This window comes from Schistocerca piceifrons, chromosome 2 (assembly GCF_021461385.2).
Source record: "Schistocerca piceifrons isolate TAMUIC-IGC-003096 chromosome 2, iqSchPice1.1, whole genome shotgun sequence".
Taxonomy (NCBI): domain Eukaryota; kingdom Metazoa; phylum Arthropoda; class Insecta; order Orthoptera; family Acrididae; genus Schistocerca; species Schistocerca piceifrons.
Window position 1 is genome coordinate 413,907,676 of NC_060139.1, and position 19,373 is coordinate 413,927,048.

The following is a 19,373-nucleotide window of genomic DNA, read 5'->3' on the forward strand; positions in this document are numbered from 1 at the left end:
AGAAGTTGGTGCGTTAGAAAATTGTAGCTAAATGTAGGAAGAAATTCAGAGGATCACGCTTGGTGCAAGGTATGGAAGTTGTCCCTCAACACTTTCAAATGTAACGTATTGCGTATACATAGACAGAAAGACACTTTGCTGCATGACTACACGATTGAAAAACAATCACTGGACTTACATAAAATATACAACAGTATGCTTATGGAGCGATTTTAAGTCGAATGACCACATAAAATTATCGCAGGTAAAGGAGATTCTAGATTGAGATACGTTGGAAAAATCCTCATGAAATGTAGTCCATCAGCAAAGGAAGTAACTTAAAAAATATTTCTCTGATCATTACTTGATTATGGCTCATCGGTCTGTGATCCGTACCAGATGGGGTTGATAGAAGACGTAGGGAAGAGCCAAAGAAGAGAAGCATGTTTCGTTACAGCTACAGTTACAGTGAGGGCTAATGAGTCTCGTAGACGCTCAGCCAACTCCAGTTGCACACACTGCAAGAGAGGCGTTCTGCATCACGGTGTGGTTTACTGTTAAAGTTCCGACAGTCTACGTTCCTAGAAGAGCGAATCAATGCATTTCTTCCTCCGTCGTATATCTTGCGAAAAGATCACAAAAATACAATTAGAGAGATTCTAGCCCACACAGAGGCTTACCAGCAACCATTCTTCCCACGAACCATTTGGCACTGGAACAAGAAATGGAAGACATGGCACTGGTACACAAAGTACCCTCCGCCACAAACCGTAAGGTTACTTGCGAAGTATAAATTAGATATACATGTAATGGCTCTCCAATCAGTGCCCATTCCAACGGAAATTAACATAGTTGCAAGACATTCAGCAACAACATTGGCAATATTCGGCCGTGCGTTATCGTGGTGCAGCATCCAGCCCGCTTCACGGAAATGTGGACTTTGCTCCTGATACGGACTTGCAATGTTTCCAGGGCATCCCTGTAGCATTGTCCAGTTACTGTTTTGTGTGCAGTTACAACATGCTGATAAACCACTCCATGAATATCAAAGAATGAGATGACCATAACTTTCCCAGCAGAAGCAACTACTTTTGCTTTTTTTGGGAGTTGGTGATGAAGGAGATTTCCACACTGAGCTTTGCTACTTGCTCTCAGGATAAAAATGATGTAGCCAAGTTTTATCAGCAGTGATTAAATTCGAAAAAAACTCCGGGTATTCCTCTAACATCAACTTTAACTGCATGCAGACCTGCACGAAAATGTCATTTTGTTTTGAAATCAACACTCTTGGAACCCATCGCGCACAAACAAGTGTCATGTATAATTTTTCTGTCACCAATGCAAGGGAGGGTGGCACCCAATGAAATGTTCAATATTTCAGAAAGTGATCTTAAGGTAATTCGTCGATTCTCTCCCACAATGACAGCAGCAATGTTGATGTTTTCTTCTGTAATAGCAGTAACCGGAGCACCGTGTCCAACTTCCTTTGAAATTGATTGTCTCCCCTCTTAAAACATTTTAAATCACCTTCGACCTGTGGTGTAGGGAGGAACAGACTTTCCACAGGCCTCCTGTAACATTGTATAGCCCTCATCTGAAGAAAGCAGAAGTTCAAAGCCGCATGTTGTTCTCGCGTGTTACCTCCGTTGCAGTGGTAGGCGACACTGAACATGTCTCACCTTGCCTGTCTCTCATGGATGGGAACCAGGAGTTCCAACAATGAAACTACTACGGCGCGTTTGTTGCACGTTAAGCTAACAGAATATCATAAGATTAAATTTTAGCGCAAGAAATTATGATCATTCTTTACTGAACAGCCCTTGTATTTGAATTATTCCGAAACCGCAAGAAACATGACTTCCTGACACTAGAAACATGGAAAAAAAGAAGACAGTAAATGCACGATGGCATGTTTCGTTTTTACCTACACTATGAATTCGAAGATAACGCTGTAAGTTTATATTGAAACGTGTAATGCTACAGTGTATCGCAGCATGCTGGATTAATAATGCTGATAGCAATTTCCAAGTGCGCAGCTTTGTAGGTTTATGAATGTACAAAAGCAGCTTCCTCTACTTTTTTCTCATTATAAGATATAATTGCTCTGTGATCGGCAGAACGATTACTGACTGCCAAAGCTAGGTCCTAAGACGCATTTTTCATTATTTTGTTCTCCTTCTGCGTGGTGTGTTCGAAATTATGGTTATTTTGTGACATCTGCCGACATCCCAGGCTACGAAAGAATGAAGACTAGTTCGGCTACAGAAGGACGTGGGCGTAGGAAGTAACATGCGTGATGCAAAGACATCTGCAGCCGTTCGACAGTTAAGTTCAGCTACTTTTGCTCCTCATATAATTGCTGGTCTTGGAAAAAAACGAATCTGTCTCCTGACGTATTATGCATGTTTCTACTCAATAATACGTTATGGAATAATTTTCTGGGTTAGTTCATGACTTATAAAGAAAGTGTTGATTGCACAAAAACGACCAGTAAGAATAATATGTGATGTAACTGCACTTTAACTGTATCATCACAATACATGGATTGACCCTGACATGTGTTATAAATAATCGATCACAAATTGAGAAGAACTGTGATGCCCATAACTAAATCACTAGAAGAAAAACTGACCTTTGTTACCCATTATTAAGGCTGTCAGTGGCTTAGAACTGATGCAACACAAACATTCTTGATAATTTGCCCATTAACGTAACTAACGAACTAAATAGTTCACTGAAAATAAAGAGTGATATGTAATAACTTTCATCAGTGGCAGCCAGAATAAGTTTAGTTCATTGCTTCTTTCATGGTTCGTACTCAACACAATTTATTTTGATGTGAAACGTGGCTGTATATCGTAAACTGAAAGCAGTATACGAGCTATATCATCCGTTGAATGGACTGATAGATGGTAACCATTTTCTTGATTATACTTAGCGCTATTTATTCTATGATGTTAAGTAACTAAACGTAATCTAGGTCAAACATCGCAGAGAAACCACCATTGGTATGTAGCATAACCTGTTAAGACAATATTAAATGAAGTACATACATTTATGATATAGAGAACTTTGATTTTAAAACTGACTTTACTACTTACTTAACCGTTAAGAAAATTGCGGTAAGTAACATGTGCAATTAAGTTTTAACTCACCTCTGAATGCTGGACATAATCTCCACAGTTTGATTGATCCGTAATTGGAGAACTGTCCAATGACCATTTCTAAGTAGTACATTGGTCTTCCAATCAAGAAAAGGACTATTATGTACGGAATTAGAAAAGCTCCACCGCCATTTTCGTAGGCGACGAATGGGAAGCGCCAGATATTTCCCAAGCCCACGGACATTGCGATGCATGACATCAGGAATTCTATGTCTTTGCCCCATTGATCGCGTTGAACGGTACTGCCAGGCAACGATTTCTTGTAAAAAGAAATTTTGTTACTGATAAACTTTCGTGGTTGTGTGCACACAGTGGCTGCTATTTTTACGTTATTATGTTTCAACAACAACAGATCGCCTTGAACCATAATATTTAATTTTCTTATCACAGTTCAACGCATTATAAAGCTACAACGCCATTCACAAGGGCGGCATTTTGAGAATTACATCTGAATCAGTGAAATGAAAGTCCAAATGTAAAAGCTTTTCATCGATGTAGACTTCAGATATTCTATGATCGAAGGAAGTGGAAAAACAAAGACAGATGTAACTCCCAAAGCCTAATAAGAAAGTTTACAAAATTGTGAAAGGCGTTGGACTTAAACAGGAAAATAAACTATTTTGAATGAAGGCTGTATAATAATACCGAAATATCTCTAACTTAAAAATATTCTACTATTTACGTTAATATTGCAATTCAAAATATATAAGCAGTGATGATGTTTTTACAATTACAGAGGCCATAGAGAAATAAAAAGTCAAAGTTGAAAGAACAGAAGAAACTGAAACCGTTACAGTAGGCTTATTTTTCTGTTTGTCGGTCGGTATCATTATTTGAAAACGATGTGTTTCGCACAATGTACTACGGTATATGACAGTGAACTGATTGTTCTGTTAGAACAGGTTACTTTGTATAAAAATGGGCAATATTTCCTGAAACTGGTCTTTTTTAAATAAAAGTAGCGATCGCCGGACAGAAATACAAGCCAGTTTTTATAATCAAGGATCGCGGATAAATATGTCCAAATTTTGTGAAACAATAACGTTTTACTAAGCAGTCACGAGACAGAAGCATGTCCTTGGACTGTTATGAACAAAACATGTCCATTAGGGTGGCAACCACCTAAGTACGACAGTCATTTTGGATTCGTACACAAACTGTGGAATGTAGATCAGTTCACCTTGGTTGAATATGGGACTGGCATTATGAGTACGGCTGGTGATCGGTGAAAAAGTTGCCTGTTCTTGATAATTTCTGTTTTACGGGCATTAGGGCACGGTCTGTTTCTATGCCTCACGTTTCGTCCTGGAGATATCCTTAAAGGATGTAAGGATAGTGTTAGTTGCTTTTTGAAATCAAACAAGCACAGCAAGTCGAACTTATTACACATAACCGCGCAACACGTAACAGGCGAATAGTGACGTCATCAGACCGCTGCTACAGTTCACTGTGTCTCACCGTTGCGTCTTACGGGAGCTTGTGCTGCAGGCGAGTTGGTACTGTTTGCTTTATTTAGCACTAAGATCTTCAATTTGACTGATATCAGTCGTTCTTGTTTTCTACTGAACTTCATCTTTTTAAATTTTTTATGACTCCCTTTTACATCTCAGCATAGTAATAAATGGACCTTGATACAACTACAATATCAGAGAATCGAATAGAATCGAATTTGATGGTGCCCTGGTCACAGTCCACGCTGTGATACTGCGAATTTATCCCTGTTGCCTAGCCGACAATTGTTAATGCTTCTCTTAGTAGTTCCTATGTATACTTGACTGCCGTGTCAAGTGTTGGGCGACCGTGCTAATTGAGATTCACGGGAATAACAGGGAAAGTAACTGATCCACGAAGGAAGTGGCTTCAAGGCGCTTGTTCGGCCGATTCTCGAGTACCATTCGTCAATCTAGGATCCTTACCATGTAGTACTGATAGAACAGATAGAGTAGATCCAACGAAGAGCGGTGCATTTCTTCACAAGTTCATTTAGTCCTCGCGAGAGTGTTCAAAAAAAATGGTTCAAATGGCTCTGAGCACTATGGGACTCAACTGCTGTGGTCATAAGTCCCCTAGAACTTAGAACTACTTAATCCTAACTAACCTAAGGACATCACATACATCCATGCCCGAGGCAGGATTCGAACCTGCGGCCGTAGCGGTCGTGCGGTTCCAGACTGTAGCACCTTTAACCGCTCGGCCACTCCGGCCGGCGCGAGAGTGTTACAGAGATGTTAATAAGCTCCAGTGGCAGACGCTACAAAAGGAGAAGCTATGCACGAGGAGAGGTTTACTATTGAAATTTCGAGAGAGCACACTCCGGGAAGAGCTCATCAATGTATTACTTCCTTCCAAATACATCACGAGAAATGACCATGACGAGAAAATTCGAGAAATTAAGGCTAATACAAAAGCTTATCTACATGCAGTATTCCAAGGCGCCGTTACAAAGTGTAACGTGGAATGGGGGATCAGTTAGTGGTCCCAAAAGTACCGTACACCACACACTGTTAGGTGGCTTTCGCAGAATGATGTACATATCCTTCGCAGTATTTAAATATTCAATCACTTTTCTTGTCGGCTTAAACGTTGTGTCAATACAGTATTTTCTTAGCAATCTACTGATGCAATCTGTGACCTTTTACGGATGAAATGAAAATTTTGCCTTTAGCTGATGCTTTTTTGCCGAGAGCTGCTGATCTTCGTGAGAGTAACCATTCCCTCTGAAAGTAATTCTTAGGTGATTGAGCTCTTACTCTAAGTACCACGGCTCACGGATTCCATTAGTTCGGCACACCAGCATCTTAATTAATTCTTTTATTCACATGGCAAGCTGATTTGAATTTCTACGAAGGTATGTATCCGTGTGAGTGGGCTCTCTGTACATTTTGTCCCCTCAAGTTCCCATAGACTGAGGCGATAAAAGTCGTGGGATGCCTTCTACTATTGTGTCGGACCTCCTTTTGCCCGGCGTAGTGCATCAGCTCGACGTGGCATGGACTCAAGGAGTCGTTGGAAGTCACCTTCATAAGTATTGACCCATACTGCCTCAATAGCCATCCACAATTGTGAATGTGTTGCCAGTGCAGGATTTTGTGCTCGAACTGATCTTTCGATTACGTCTCATAAATGTTCTATGTGTTTTACGCCGGTAAATCTGGCTGTCCAAACCATTTGCTAGAATTGTCCAGCATGCTCTTCAAACAACTCGAGAACAGTTGTGGGGCAATGACATGGCGCATTGTCATCCATCAAAATTCCGTCGTTGTTTGGGAATACTGACGTCCATGGATGGCAGCTTATACAGTGCCTTGTTGGCAACTTGAGTCCACGGTTTTGTTGGGACTGCGCCACGCTCGAACCCTACCAACAGCTCTTCCCAACTGAAATAGGGTCTCATCTGACCAGGCCACGGTTTTCCTCTCGTTTGGTTGGGTTGGTTGGGTTGTTTGGGGAAGGAGACCAGACATCGAGGTCACCGGCCTCATCGGATTAGGGAAGGGCGGGGAAGGAAGCCGGCCGTGCCCTTTGAAAGGAACCATCCTGGCATTTGCCTAGAGCGATTTAGGGAAATCAGGATGGCCGGACGCGGGATTGAACCGTCGTCCTCCCGAATGCGATCTCGTCTGGTTTCCAGCCGATAAGGTCAAGAGCCCAGGAGAGGCGCTGCAGGTAAGTCGTGCTGTTAGCAAAGACACTCACACCGGTCGTCTGCTGCCACAGCCCATTAATGCCAAATTTCGCTGCATTGTCCTAACGGATACTATCGTCGCACGTACCACATTGATTTCTGCGGTTATTTCAAGCAGTGTTGCTTGAACTCCAAGCAATCGCAACTGCTCTCGGTCGCTGAGTGAAGGCCGTCGGCCACTGCGTTGTCCGTGATGAGAGGTAACACCTGAAATCTACTATCCTCTGCACGCTCTTGACACTGTTGGTCTCGAAACATTGGATTGCCTAACGATTTCCGAAATCGAATGTTCCATGCATCTAGCTCCAAACACCATTCCGCCACCAGAGTTGTTAATTGCGGTCGTGCGGCCATAATCACGTTGGAAACCTTTTCACATGAATCGTCTGAGCACAAATGACAGCTCCACCAAAGCATTGTCCTTTTATACCTTTTTATGTACATATCGCTGTCTCATGACTCTGTCACCTCAGTGTGTGTTATCTGTATGTCCAGAAACGAAATTTAGCTTTCTTTCTCTATTTTCGTGGTGAAATTTATATTAAAATTAATATTTTTTGCAAAATTTAGAAATTCTGAGAGTTTGTTTTGTCTGAGGATTTCTCTAGCATTGGGAGACGAAACTTTAGGCAGAGAAACATTTGTTGGATTATTGCTCAATGCTCATACTACTAAAATCAACAATAATACTAATCCTGGTACAGGAAGTCTACAATATATGAGTCTGCATATTGCTCCAAGACGGACGAGGAAAGTCAATACGCAGATTAGACGGACTAGACGCTTGCGTCTGCGTGTCGACAGACCATGAAAATAAGTTTGATGTAGGTACGTTAAATCGTTGAATTCTCAGCTTCTACGACTTGAGTCTTCTTTTGAAAGACTCACAAAAATTACTCCCTCCAAGGCCTACTTATGGGATACTGAAAAGATTTACCAGTCGACACTGGTTTATCCATTGAAGATTTTACTCTATTACCTTACTGAAACAAACCTTATTGCTAAATGAGAAAACATCTTATTCCAACTCTTTACACTCTCAGATTTTGTGTTTTCTTAAGTCTAAACTGCTACTTAATATTGGTCGATTATATCATGCGCTGCCTTAAAAAAAATGTTTGTGAGTTCCTCTTTTCCACAGGTTCAAGAGAATTTGCCGTCCATCTAAACCTCATGGCGATTTTCTGTTACTGCAATTTGTGTCTCGTAATACTTTTCAGTTCTGTGATCTGGACAAAAGATTGCAATTAATCTGTACCACATCTACATCTACATCTAAACCTACATGATTACTCTGCTATTCACAATAAAGTACCTGGCACAGGGTTCAATGAAGCACCTTCAAGCAGTCTCTCCATCATTCCACTCTCAAACGGCGCGCGGGAGAAACAAGCACTTAAATTTTTCTGTGCGAGTCCTGACTTCTCTTATTTTACCGTGGTGATCATTTCTCCCTATGTAGGTGGGTGCCAACAGAATGTCTTCGCAATCGGAGGAGAAACTGGTGATTGAAGTTTCATGAGAATATCCCGTCACAACGAAAAACGCCTTTGTTTTAATGATAGCCACTCCAATTCACGTATCGTGTCTGTGACTCTATTTCCCCTATTTCGCGGTAATACAAAACGAGTCGCTCTTCTTTGTACTTTTTCGATGTCATCCGTCAGTCTCACCTGATGCGAATCCCACACCGCTCATAAGTACTTCAGAATAGGGCGGACAAGCGTGGTGTAAGCAGTCTCTTAAGTAGACCTGTTGCACCTTCTAAGTGTTCTGCCAATGAATCACAGTCTTTCGTTTACTCTACCCACAACATTATCAATGTGATCGTTCCAATTTAGGTTATTTGTAATAGTAATCCCTAAGTATTTAGTTGAACTTACAACCGTAAGATTTATGTGACTTATTGCGTAATCGAAATGTAGTGGATTGCTTTTAGTACTCATGTGAATAACTTCACACTTTCCTTTATTCAGGGTCAATTGCCACTTTTTGCACCATACAGATATCTTATCTAAACCATATGGCAATTCGTTTTGGTCTTCTGATGACTTTACATGACGGTAAATGACAACATCATCTGCAAACGATCTAAGACGGCTACTAAGATTGTCTCCTATATCGTTAATATAGATCAGGAACAATAGAGGGCCTATAACACTTCCTTTGGGAACGCCGGATATTACTTCTCTTTTACTCGATGCCTTTCCGTCTATTACTACGAACTGTGACCTTTCTGACAGGAAATCACGAATCCAGTCACACAACTGAGGTGATACTCCATAGGCGCGAAGTTTGGTTAGGAGACGCTTGTGAGGAACGGTGTCGAAAGCCTTCTGGAAATCTAAAAATATGGAACCAATTTGACATCCCCCCTCGATAGCACTCATTACTTCATGAGTATAAAGAGCTAGTTGTGTTTCGCAAGAACGATATTTTCTGATTCCGTGCTATGTGTCAATAAATCTTTTTTCGAGGTACTCCATAATGTCCGAAAACAGTATATGTTCCAAAACCCGATGTTATATTCCAAAATCGATGTTAGTGATATGGGCCTGTAATTCAACGAATTACTCCTACTTCCCCTTTTTAGGTATTGGTGTGGCTCGAGCGATTTCCCAGTCGTTAGGTACGGATCTTTCTGTGATCGAGCGGCTGTATACAGGGTGTTACAAGAAGGTACGGCCAAGCTTTCAGAAAACAATCCTCACACACAAATAAAGAAAAGATGTTATGTGGACATGTGTCCGGAAACGCTTAATTTCCATGTTAGAGCTCATTTTAGTTTTGTCAGTATGTACTGTACTTCCTCGATTCACCGCCAGTTGGCCCAATTGAAGGAAGGTAATGTTAACTTTGGAGCTTGTGTTGACATGCGACTCATTGCTCTACAGTACTAGCATCAAGCACATCAGTACGTAGTATCAAGAGGTTAGTGTTCATCACGAACGTGGTTTTGCAGTCAGTGCAATGTTTACAAATAAGGAGTTGGCAGATGCCCATTTGATGTATGAATTAGCACGGGGCAATAGCCGTGGCGCAGTACGTTTGTATCCAGACAGATTTCCAGAACGAAGGTGTCCCGATAGGAAGACGTTCGAAGCAATTGATCGGCGTCTTAGGGAGCACGGAACATTCCAGCCTATGACTCGCTACTGGGGAAGACCTAGAACGACGAGGACACCTGCAATGGACGAGGCAATTCTTCGTGCAGTTGACGATAACCCTAATGTCAGCGTCAGAGAAGTTGCTGCTGTACAAGGTAACGTTGACCACGTCACTGTATAGAGAGTGCTACGGGAGAGCCACGTCTGCGAATGGTTCATCCAACAATGTGTCAATCCTCATTTCAGTGCCAATGTTCTCTTTACGGATGAGGCTTCATTCCAACGTGATCAAATTGTAAATTTTCACAATCAACATGTGTGGGCTGACGAAAATCCGAACGCAATTGTGCAATCACGTCATCAACACAGATTTTCTGTGAACGTTTGGGCAGGCATTGTTGGTGATGTCTTGATTGGGCCCCATGTTCTTCCACCTACGCTCCATGGAGCACGTTATCATGATTTCATACGGGATACTCTGCCTGTGTTGCTAGAACATGTGCCTTTACCAGTACGACACAACATGTGGTTCTTGCACGATGGAGCTCCTGCACATTTCAGTCGAAGTGTTCGTACCCTTCTCAACAACAGATTCGGTGACAGACGGATTGGTAGAGGCAGACCAATTCCATGGCCTCCACGCTCTCCTGACCTCACCCCTCTTGACTTTCATTTATGTGGGCATTTGAAAGCTCTTCTCGACGCAACCCCGGTACCAAATGTAGAGACTCTTCGTGCTCGTATTGTGGACGGCTGCGATACAATACGCCATTCTCCAGGGCTGCATCAGCGCATCAGGGATTCCATGCGACGGAGGGTGGATGCATCAATTCTCGATAACGAAGGACATTTTGGACATTTCCTGTAACAAAGTGATTGAAGTCACGCTGGTACGTTCTGTTGCTGTGTGTTTCGATTCCATGATTAATGTGATTTGAAGAGAAGTATTAAAATGAGCTCTAACATGGAAAGTAAGCTTTTCAGGACACATGTCCACATAACATATTTTCTTTCTTTCTGCGTGAGGAATGTTTCCTGAAAGTTTGGCCATACCTTTTTGTAACACCCTGTATAATTGCTAAATATGGAGCTATTGTACACTACTGGCCATTAAAATTGCTACAACACGCAGATGACCTGCTACAGACGCGATATTTAACCGACAGGAAGAAGATGCTGTGATATGCAAATCATTAGCTTTTCAGAGCATTCACACAAGGTTGGCGCCGGTGGCGACACCTAGAACGTGCTGACATGAGGAAAGTTTCCAACAGATTTCTCATACACAAACAGCAGTAGATCGGCGTTGCCTGGTGAAACGTTGTTGTGATGCCTCGTGTAAGGAGGAGAAATTCGTACCATCATCTTTCCGACTTTGATAAAGGTCGGATTGTAGCCTATCGCGATTGCGGTTTATCGTATCACGACATTGCTGCTCGCGTTGGTCGAGATCCAATGACTGTTAGCAGAATATGGAATCGGTGGGTTCAGGAGGATAATACAGAACGCCATGCTGGAGCGCAACGGTCTCGTATCACTATCAGTCGAGATGACAGGCATCTTATCCGCATGGCTGTAACGGATAGTGCAGCCACGTTCGATCCCTGAGTCAACAGACGGGGACGTTTGCAAGACAACAACCATCTGCACGAACAGTTCGACGATGTTTGCAGCAGCATGGACTATCAGCTCGGAGACCACAGCTGCAGTTCTCCTGACGCTGCATCACAGACAGGAGCGCCTGCGATGGTGTACTCAACGACGAACCTGGGTGCACGAATGGCAAAACGTCATTTTTTCGGATGAATCCTGGTTCTGTTTACAGCATCCGTGTTTGGCGACATCGCGGTAACGCACATTGGAAGCGTGTATTCGTCATCGCCATACTGGCGTATCACCTGGCGTGATGGTATGGGGTGCCATTGGTTACACGTCTCGGTCACCTTTTGTTCGCATTGACGGCACTTTGAACAGTGGACGTTACATTTCAGATGTGTTACTACCCGTGGCTCTACCCTTCATTCGATCCCTGCGAAACCCTACATTTCAGCAGGATAATGCACGACCGCATGTTACAGGTCCTGTACGGGCCTTTCTGGATACAGAAAATGTTTGACTGCTGCCTTGGCGAGCACATTCTCCAGATCTCTCAGCAATTGAAGACGTCTGGTAAATGGTGGCCGAGCAACTGGCTCGTCAAAATACGCCAGTCACTACTCTTGAAGCTGCATGGGCATCTGTACCTGTACACGCCATCCAAGCTCTGTTTGACTCAATGCCCAGGCATATCAAGGCCGTTATTATTGCCAGAGGTGGTTGTTCTGGGTACTGATTTCTCACGATCTATGCACCCAAATTGCGTGAAAATGTAATCACATGTCAGTTCTAGTATTATATATTTGTCCAGTGAATACCCATTTATCATCCGAATTTCTTCTTGGTGTAGCAATTTTAATGGCCAGTAGTGTATCAGCAGATTCTCGTAAGACTTTTCCTAAAGCCAGAGAAGACGGACAAGCGTCGCTTAAAAGATTGTAAGTCGCTCTGGGAGGAGTGTCTCCATTTAAAAGCTGACTGACAGCCGAGGGTTGCTGCAAAATTCCAGAGGATCTGAAGCACTTCATAGAAAATCTAAAAGCCTTCTCGCCACAGACAAGTGGAGCTGCTGTTAATGTGATGTCTTCTTGGTGGCTCAGAGATGCAAGAAACACATGGAAGTATTCACACTCTTTTCTCAAAATAAAATCCATCGTGTAAGCCGCTACCAACCCGGCCGCAGGCTGTGACTGTCGCCAAGATGAGAGGGCGTCGAAAAGTCGCCTGAGTTCATGCGCTCCACACCTGACTACGCCTAGGGACTTTGTGTAGTGAAATCAAAAGGACTATCATCCCGAGTATCATCCAGACGATAGACAGGATGGAAATACCCAGCGTTGATAGGTCACTGCGTGAGGTAGCAAATTGAGCTCACCAATGACAAGATGGTTCGAGAGTAAATTGAATTCCCTGAAGGAGAAGAGTGGGGGGAAGATGAACAAAACTCCTAAGTAGACGCTTTCAAGAGATCATTCGAGTCTCTTCCGGAAAGACCATTCCGAGAGAAAACGGTTTGGTAGGAATGAGTGGGATATTTAGATTTGAGAGAAGCATTCGGATGGTCATTTTCCGGCTTGTTCTGGACATTTTTGCATAAGATTTTCTTGCGAGATCGTGCTAAGTGATTTAAATGATGTTTCGCGTAGCCGTTCTGAGTTTGCGTTCTGGAGGAAAATCAGTCTGCTTCCTACGTAATTTGCATACTTCGAGTTTGATATCTGTATGATCCTAATATCTGTTGTCTCTTAGTGACGCACCCATTTTTACGAGCGAAATTTTCTCCTTGAACCAGGAAGATTTTATATATTTTTTTATTCCATCTACGAATCGCAAAAAGATTCTATATCAGGTTATTAATTTCGACCAGTAACGACTATCTTCAAATATGAGTACACAAAATTTTCTTATCACACCGAGTCAGCATTTGCAGAAATGGTACACTCATAATAATGAGCCAAACCAGCTTCATCGTATACATATAAAATTGTACAAGCACACATTTGTAATAATATTAGACTAATAAATAAATATGCAAATGCCCAGTTTCCTTTAAATAAAGGATTTCTTTTCTTTAGGTCCAATGTTCGGATTCACGAATATTCGACGTGTTCCCGCTGCATGATTCCCGCTTCCATATACAGCTTGTACGCCACGACAAGCTTATCACTGCAGACAACAGATGCTGCATGTGCAATGAAAGCCATCGAGCAACTCTTCCGGACAGATCAATACAGTTCTGGAGGTATAAGGAATGAGTTAAACTGCTCTGAGCGTCACCTAAAAAGCCATGTATACATGGGCAAGTGAAGATAAAAGTTGCTGCCTGTCAAACAAGGACTACACAACATCACACCGGCTCTCCTGGGAAACGACACGTCGCACCAACATCATTCCTGCCACTCAGGTCTTCATGCAGCGCCAATTCCGTCATGTGGTGAAATAAAATTGTTAAACCCTCCGCCGCTCTTACGCGTCCAATTAACGATTCGTGTCAACGTGTCCTGTCGTACAGAACCTGAGAGTTTTATGTTCTCTTGCACGGCACCAATACGGTTCCAAAAAGCAGCGAGCTAAAATGCGAATTTTCATGGGTGATACCTCGAGTTCCCACAGCGGTAGGGGTCAAGTGTTCTACATCTACATCTACATCTACATTTACACTGCGCAAGGCACCCAACGGTGTGTGGCGGAGGGCACTTTACGTGCCACTGTCATTACCTCCCTTTCCTGTTCCAGTCGCATATGGTTCGCGGGAAGAACGACTGCCGGAAAGCCTCAATGCGCGCTCGAATCTCTCTAATTTTACATTCGTTATTTCCTCGGGAGGCATAAGTAGGGGGAAGCAATATATTCGATACCTCATCCAGAAACGCACCCTCTCGAATTCTGGACAACAAGCTACACCACGACGCAGAGCGCCACTCTTGCAGAGTCTGCCACTTGAGTTTGCTAAAGATCTCCGTAACGCTATCACGGTTACCAAATAACCCTGTGACGAAACGCGCCGCTCTTCTTTGGATCTTCTCTATCTCCTCTGTCAACCCGACCTGGTACGGATCCCATACTGATGAGCAACATTCAAGTATAGGTCGAACGAGCGTTTTGTAAGCCACCTCCTTTGTTGATGGACTACATTTTCTAAGGACTGTCCAAATGAATCTCAACCTGGCACCAGCCTTCCCAACAATTAATTTTATATGATCATTCCACTTCAAATCGTACCGTACGCATACTCCCAGATATTTTACAGAAGTAACTGCTACCAGTGTTTGTTCTACTATCATATAATCATACAATAAAGGATCTTTCTTTCTATGTATTCGCAATACATTACATTTGTCTATGTTAAGGGTCAGTTGCCACTACCTGCACCAAGTGCCTATCCACTGCAGATCTTCCTGTTCTGGATAGCCCTTGCCTAGCGACCATCTGTATACCTATCAGAAGAACAGTTATACTGTAAATGTCCCACAATAATGGATCAAAACTAAAACATTAAACACTTCTTCCGCCACAAGAAAATTGAGCAGTTCGGTTCGTTCTTTTGCATTGAGGGTGGTGTAGAGTCGGACTTAGATGGCTTTCAGAAGCACCATTTTTGCTAGAGTGCTTCCCGTTAAAACCCGTAAAACCACGACTTTTGGTAACAAAAGTACCTTTTGTGGGGGATGGCCATTTCTACAGTTTCTTTTTTTGAAAGATTGTCGAAATTTTTGCCATATGTTCTTAAAATGATCTTCTCAGGGAACACTGAAACTATTTTCTATATCATAACACGTTACTGAGATCCAAACATTCGAGGTTATCGTACGTATGCATGGAAAATATGGACGTAACATCCGGTCTGAGGCGTGAATGTAGTTTTAACTGACGTAGTGAATACATTGCAAGGGTACTGGTGTTGTCTCAAGGGCTATAAGCTCGCCAAACCACTTTTTTGTTGCCACTCTTTCACCAATAAAACTTTATGGCACGCTCTCTGTATAATGGGCACTTCACGCCTGCACAGGCTGTCTCGACCTCTAGGTGACACCAGGCGGAGTAAGCATCTTACAAAAAATTGCTTTGTCACACGAAATTCATTGTGCTTGCAAATCAAGCACCACATTTTTTGGTATACTGTGGATGTAGCCTAACAATATTCTGCTTTTTTTTATGGACAGTAGTGTATAGTGAAGTTGTGCTGGATGGGAGACACTTTTGTGTTAACCTTATACACAGTGCTTTGTTATTTGTATGTGTCAATGTATGTAAACGAGTCAAAGTTTGTGAATAAACTATCCCAACTTTACGAATTCGTTTTATATAAGCAGTACACCGTGTTTTAATAGGGAACCAGCTGAAAAATGCTTCTGTCGGAGCACAAAAAAGACGAATGTACTCATCTTTTAAATACTCTAAGAGAAAAGTGGGGAACTAGCCACGACAATTCTCATTCCGCCCTTTTCGCCAAGAATTTTGGCATGCGAACACATTCACGCTTCTTTGTGCTGAAAGAGAGTAGCAGAGAGACAGCGTCGGTGGAAAAGAGAGGAGACAGCACCAGTAGGAGAGAGAGAGAGAGAAGAGACAGTGATGGTTGGAGACAGGAAGAGGAAGTGAAAGAGAAAGAAAGATAGATGAAGAGGGAGGAGATAGTGGTGTTCAGTGAGACACAGTGGCAGTAAAAAAGAAAGAGAGATGGATGGTGACTGTAGCAGTGGGAGCAAGAAATAGAGAATACGGTGGAAATGAAACAGAGAGGTGAGTGAAAACTATACAAATAGGCTTGGGTGAGTGTCGAATCCCTAGACAAGGCGAACTATAACGTTTTTCCTCATATCCTATACTCACGTGCAACAAGTTTCCCAATCGACGGGTTAAAACTCAAAGGATATATATGGTGGGGAGACAATGGTGGTTGAAGAGAAATAAAGCAGACTGTAAGCGAGAAACAAAAAGATATTGAGACTCGGAGAAGGTGACAAAGACAATGACAGCGGGATAGGCAGACAGTGAAGGTGTCAGATAAGGAGACAGCAGTAAGGAAGTAAGAGAGAAAGGAATGAAGACAGTAACAGTGGGAGAGACAGAAAGGAGAATGTGCCAATGGGAGAAAAAGGAGACGATAGGAGAGAGACATAATATATGGAGAGTGGCAGGGTGAGGGAGATGCCGAGAATGAAGGCTTCGCTACAAGAGAAACTGGGTAAAATGACTTAGAATGTTCAGTGTTAAAAGAGCGCGAATATGTTCACATATTAAAGTGTTTGGTGAGAAATGCGGAACGAGCATTAAGGCAGCTGTTGCCCCCTCTTTTCTGTCACGGTCTTTCAAAGAGGACCATACTGGCTCCGACAGGAGCATTTTTCAGCTGGTGATTTATGTACCCAACATGGGGCCATTCCAACGCATTTGAATGTTACTGAATAAATTTACTACACTTTTCGAGCTCATCGTGAAATTCTTCCATTCTATTTTCATTTTGTTTCAATCTTTAATGACAAGTTTCTATAATAGCTACGTATCGTATTGTCAAAATTTAAAACTTACTTCTTCATCACTATTAGCGGCATTATCGACTGCTGGTGAAGGTTGATCTCCATCAGGGGAACAATATTTGAGGTTTCCATTTACTTCTTCGGGATCCTGCAAAATATAACAATGTTTTACAATTAAATTCTTCCGGAATTTTGAGCAGTTCTCTAAACATTGATTCTTAAACTTACATTTCGCCACACATCCGTCAGTCAACTTATAACTACTTTCATAAAAAATGTCTAGCAAAAACTCAAATTTATCAAAAAATAATCCAATGATATGTGGCTCTCTACAAGCGTACTTTGTTGATAAACACTATATCCTAGTTCATTCACAAGGATGGTTTAGGTATTATATCCTTGCTTAGCAAAGTTCAATTGTGAGTCTCCGTATCAGTTTAATGTTTAATGTGTTATCAGAAATCGAACATACAGTATATTTCCACCATTTTTCCTGGAGCGCCAATAATCTAATGATTAACAAACTGCGTTCTGTTACAAACACTTGCTCTCTGATCAAAGCTTTCTCCTTCTTCCAGTATTTCACTAATATGACAGTCGCGAGAGATGATATAAAAGAATCTGCATGGTTAGGTAAATGGGAATAGTTCTGTACACTTGCGGCGACTCCCAAGGGGTCACTACGACAATCAAAAACTGGAGAAATTAGCAGTTCAGATCCGACCAGGGAGGCTTAATTTATCTCCAGCATAGATTAATGGAAAAGATAATTGAGAATCTGTTAGATGATGACTAGTTTTGCGTTAGGAAAGGGAAAGATACCAGAGAGGCAGTTCTGACTGTGCGTTGAATAATGGAAACAAGACCGAAGAAAAATCAAGAAACGTTCATAGGATTTTTCCAAACTGAAAAAGCTTTCGGCAGTGAACATTGGGCAAGATGTTCGAAATTCTGAGAATAGGGAAGGACAAGTGACACACAATATGCACAAGAATCAGAGGGAACAATAACAGTGGAAGACCAAGTACGAAGTGCTCGGATTAAAAAGGGTGTAAGGCAGCATGTAGTCCTTCGCCTCTATTGTTCAATCTATATATCGAAGAAGCAATGATGGAAATTTTTAAAAAAGGGTTCAAGAGTTGTGTTAAAATTCAAAGTGGAAGGATATCAATGATAAGATTCGCTGTTGACATGGCTATCCTCAACGAAAGTTAAGAAGATTACAGAATCTGTTGAATGAAATGAACAGTCTAATGAGTACAGAACACAGATTGAGAGTACATCGAATTAAGGCTAAAACAATAAGAAGTAGCAGAAATGAGAACAGTGGGAAACTTAACATCAAAATTGTTGGTCACGAAGTAGATCGAGTTCAGCACTTCTGATACCTATGCAGCAAAGTAATCCATGGTGGACGGAGGATATAAAAAGAAAACTAGCACAGGCAAAAAGAGGATTCCTGGCCAAAAGAAGTCTGCCAGTATCAAAAATAAGCCTTAATTTGAGGTCGAAATTTCTGAGAATGTATGTTCGGAGCACAGCATTCTACGTTATTAGAGGGATCTATAGAGGGTAAAAACTATAGAGGAAGACAGATAGTAACTAAAAAGTAGTGACTTATATAAGGAACTGAAAATGAACTCAATATTGCCCTAGAATGAGTAGTGTGTTAGGTCGAACATCATCGAAACGTTCAAACAGGAATGTAACTGGATGTCAAATGACACACCTTTCAACCGTCTAATTTCAAATCTTATTTTATTTGACAACCAGTTTCAGCGTTTTACTACCCCATTTCAGGCCCCTGACCGACGTGTAGGAAGCTTCTACCTCGGTCGTGATTAAAACAGGGACCAGCAATACGGGTATTAGTAGAATTTTGCTGTAGCAATCACGTCAACCATCATCTGCAGACATGTACCTGTTTTCCTCTATATATAATCTCAGAGTGAAAACGATATAATTCTGCACTACTGACCAGTAAATGTATATGAGATTCTTTGTTCGCGTGTTTCAGTTACATTGTTAGCTGCTGGCTGCGCAGTCACTCTTACTCGGTAGAAAAGAGTAACACATATTGAAGACAATTGAAACAAAAGACAATTTCAGATGCAAATTGTCTTGGTAACATCACTAGTAACTACTATTTGGATTAGCGATCTGCACCGGAATCTGTTTGGACCCATCTTTCATCTTAAAGGAAGTGACTCACTGACAACAAGTTTCGCTCTATCATATCTATTACGCCAAGTCAGCTGATAGACGACACGTGTGCTGCGAATACACAGAAAGATAGATCCTTTATCATTTAGCTACAAAATAGCAGGTCAGCAACTGGAAGCAGTTAATACCATAAATTATC

The 19,373-nt window shown here is 41.9% G+C and overlaps 1 protein-coding gene across 1 annotated transcript in view; it reads right to left on the minus strand.

Annotated features, from left to right (window-relative positions):
• Positions 1-19,373, minus strand: part of LOC124775436 (sodium-dependent nutrient amino acid transporter 1-like) — an 84,848-nt gene that overhangs the window by 51,352 nt on the left and 14,123 nt on the right. Inside the window, exons 3-4 of the mRNA XM_047250269.1 lie at positions 17,064-17,159; positions 3,135-3,402 (exon numbers count right to left, since the gene is read on the minus strand). Of these exons, the coding sequence (XP_047106225.1) occupies positions 3,135-3,402; positions 17,064-17,159 (364 nt within the window). The remainder of the gene's footprint in view (positions 1-3,134; positions 3,403-17,063; positions 17,160-19,373) is intronic.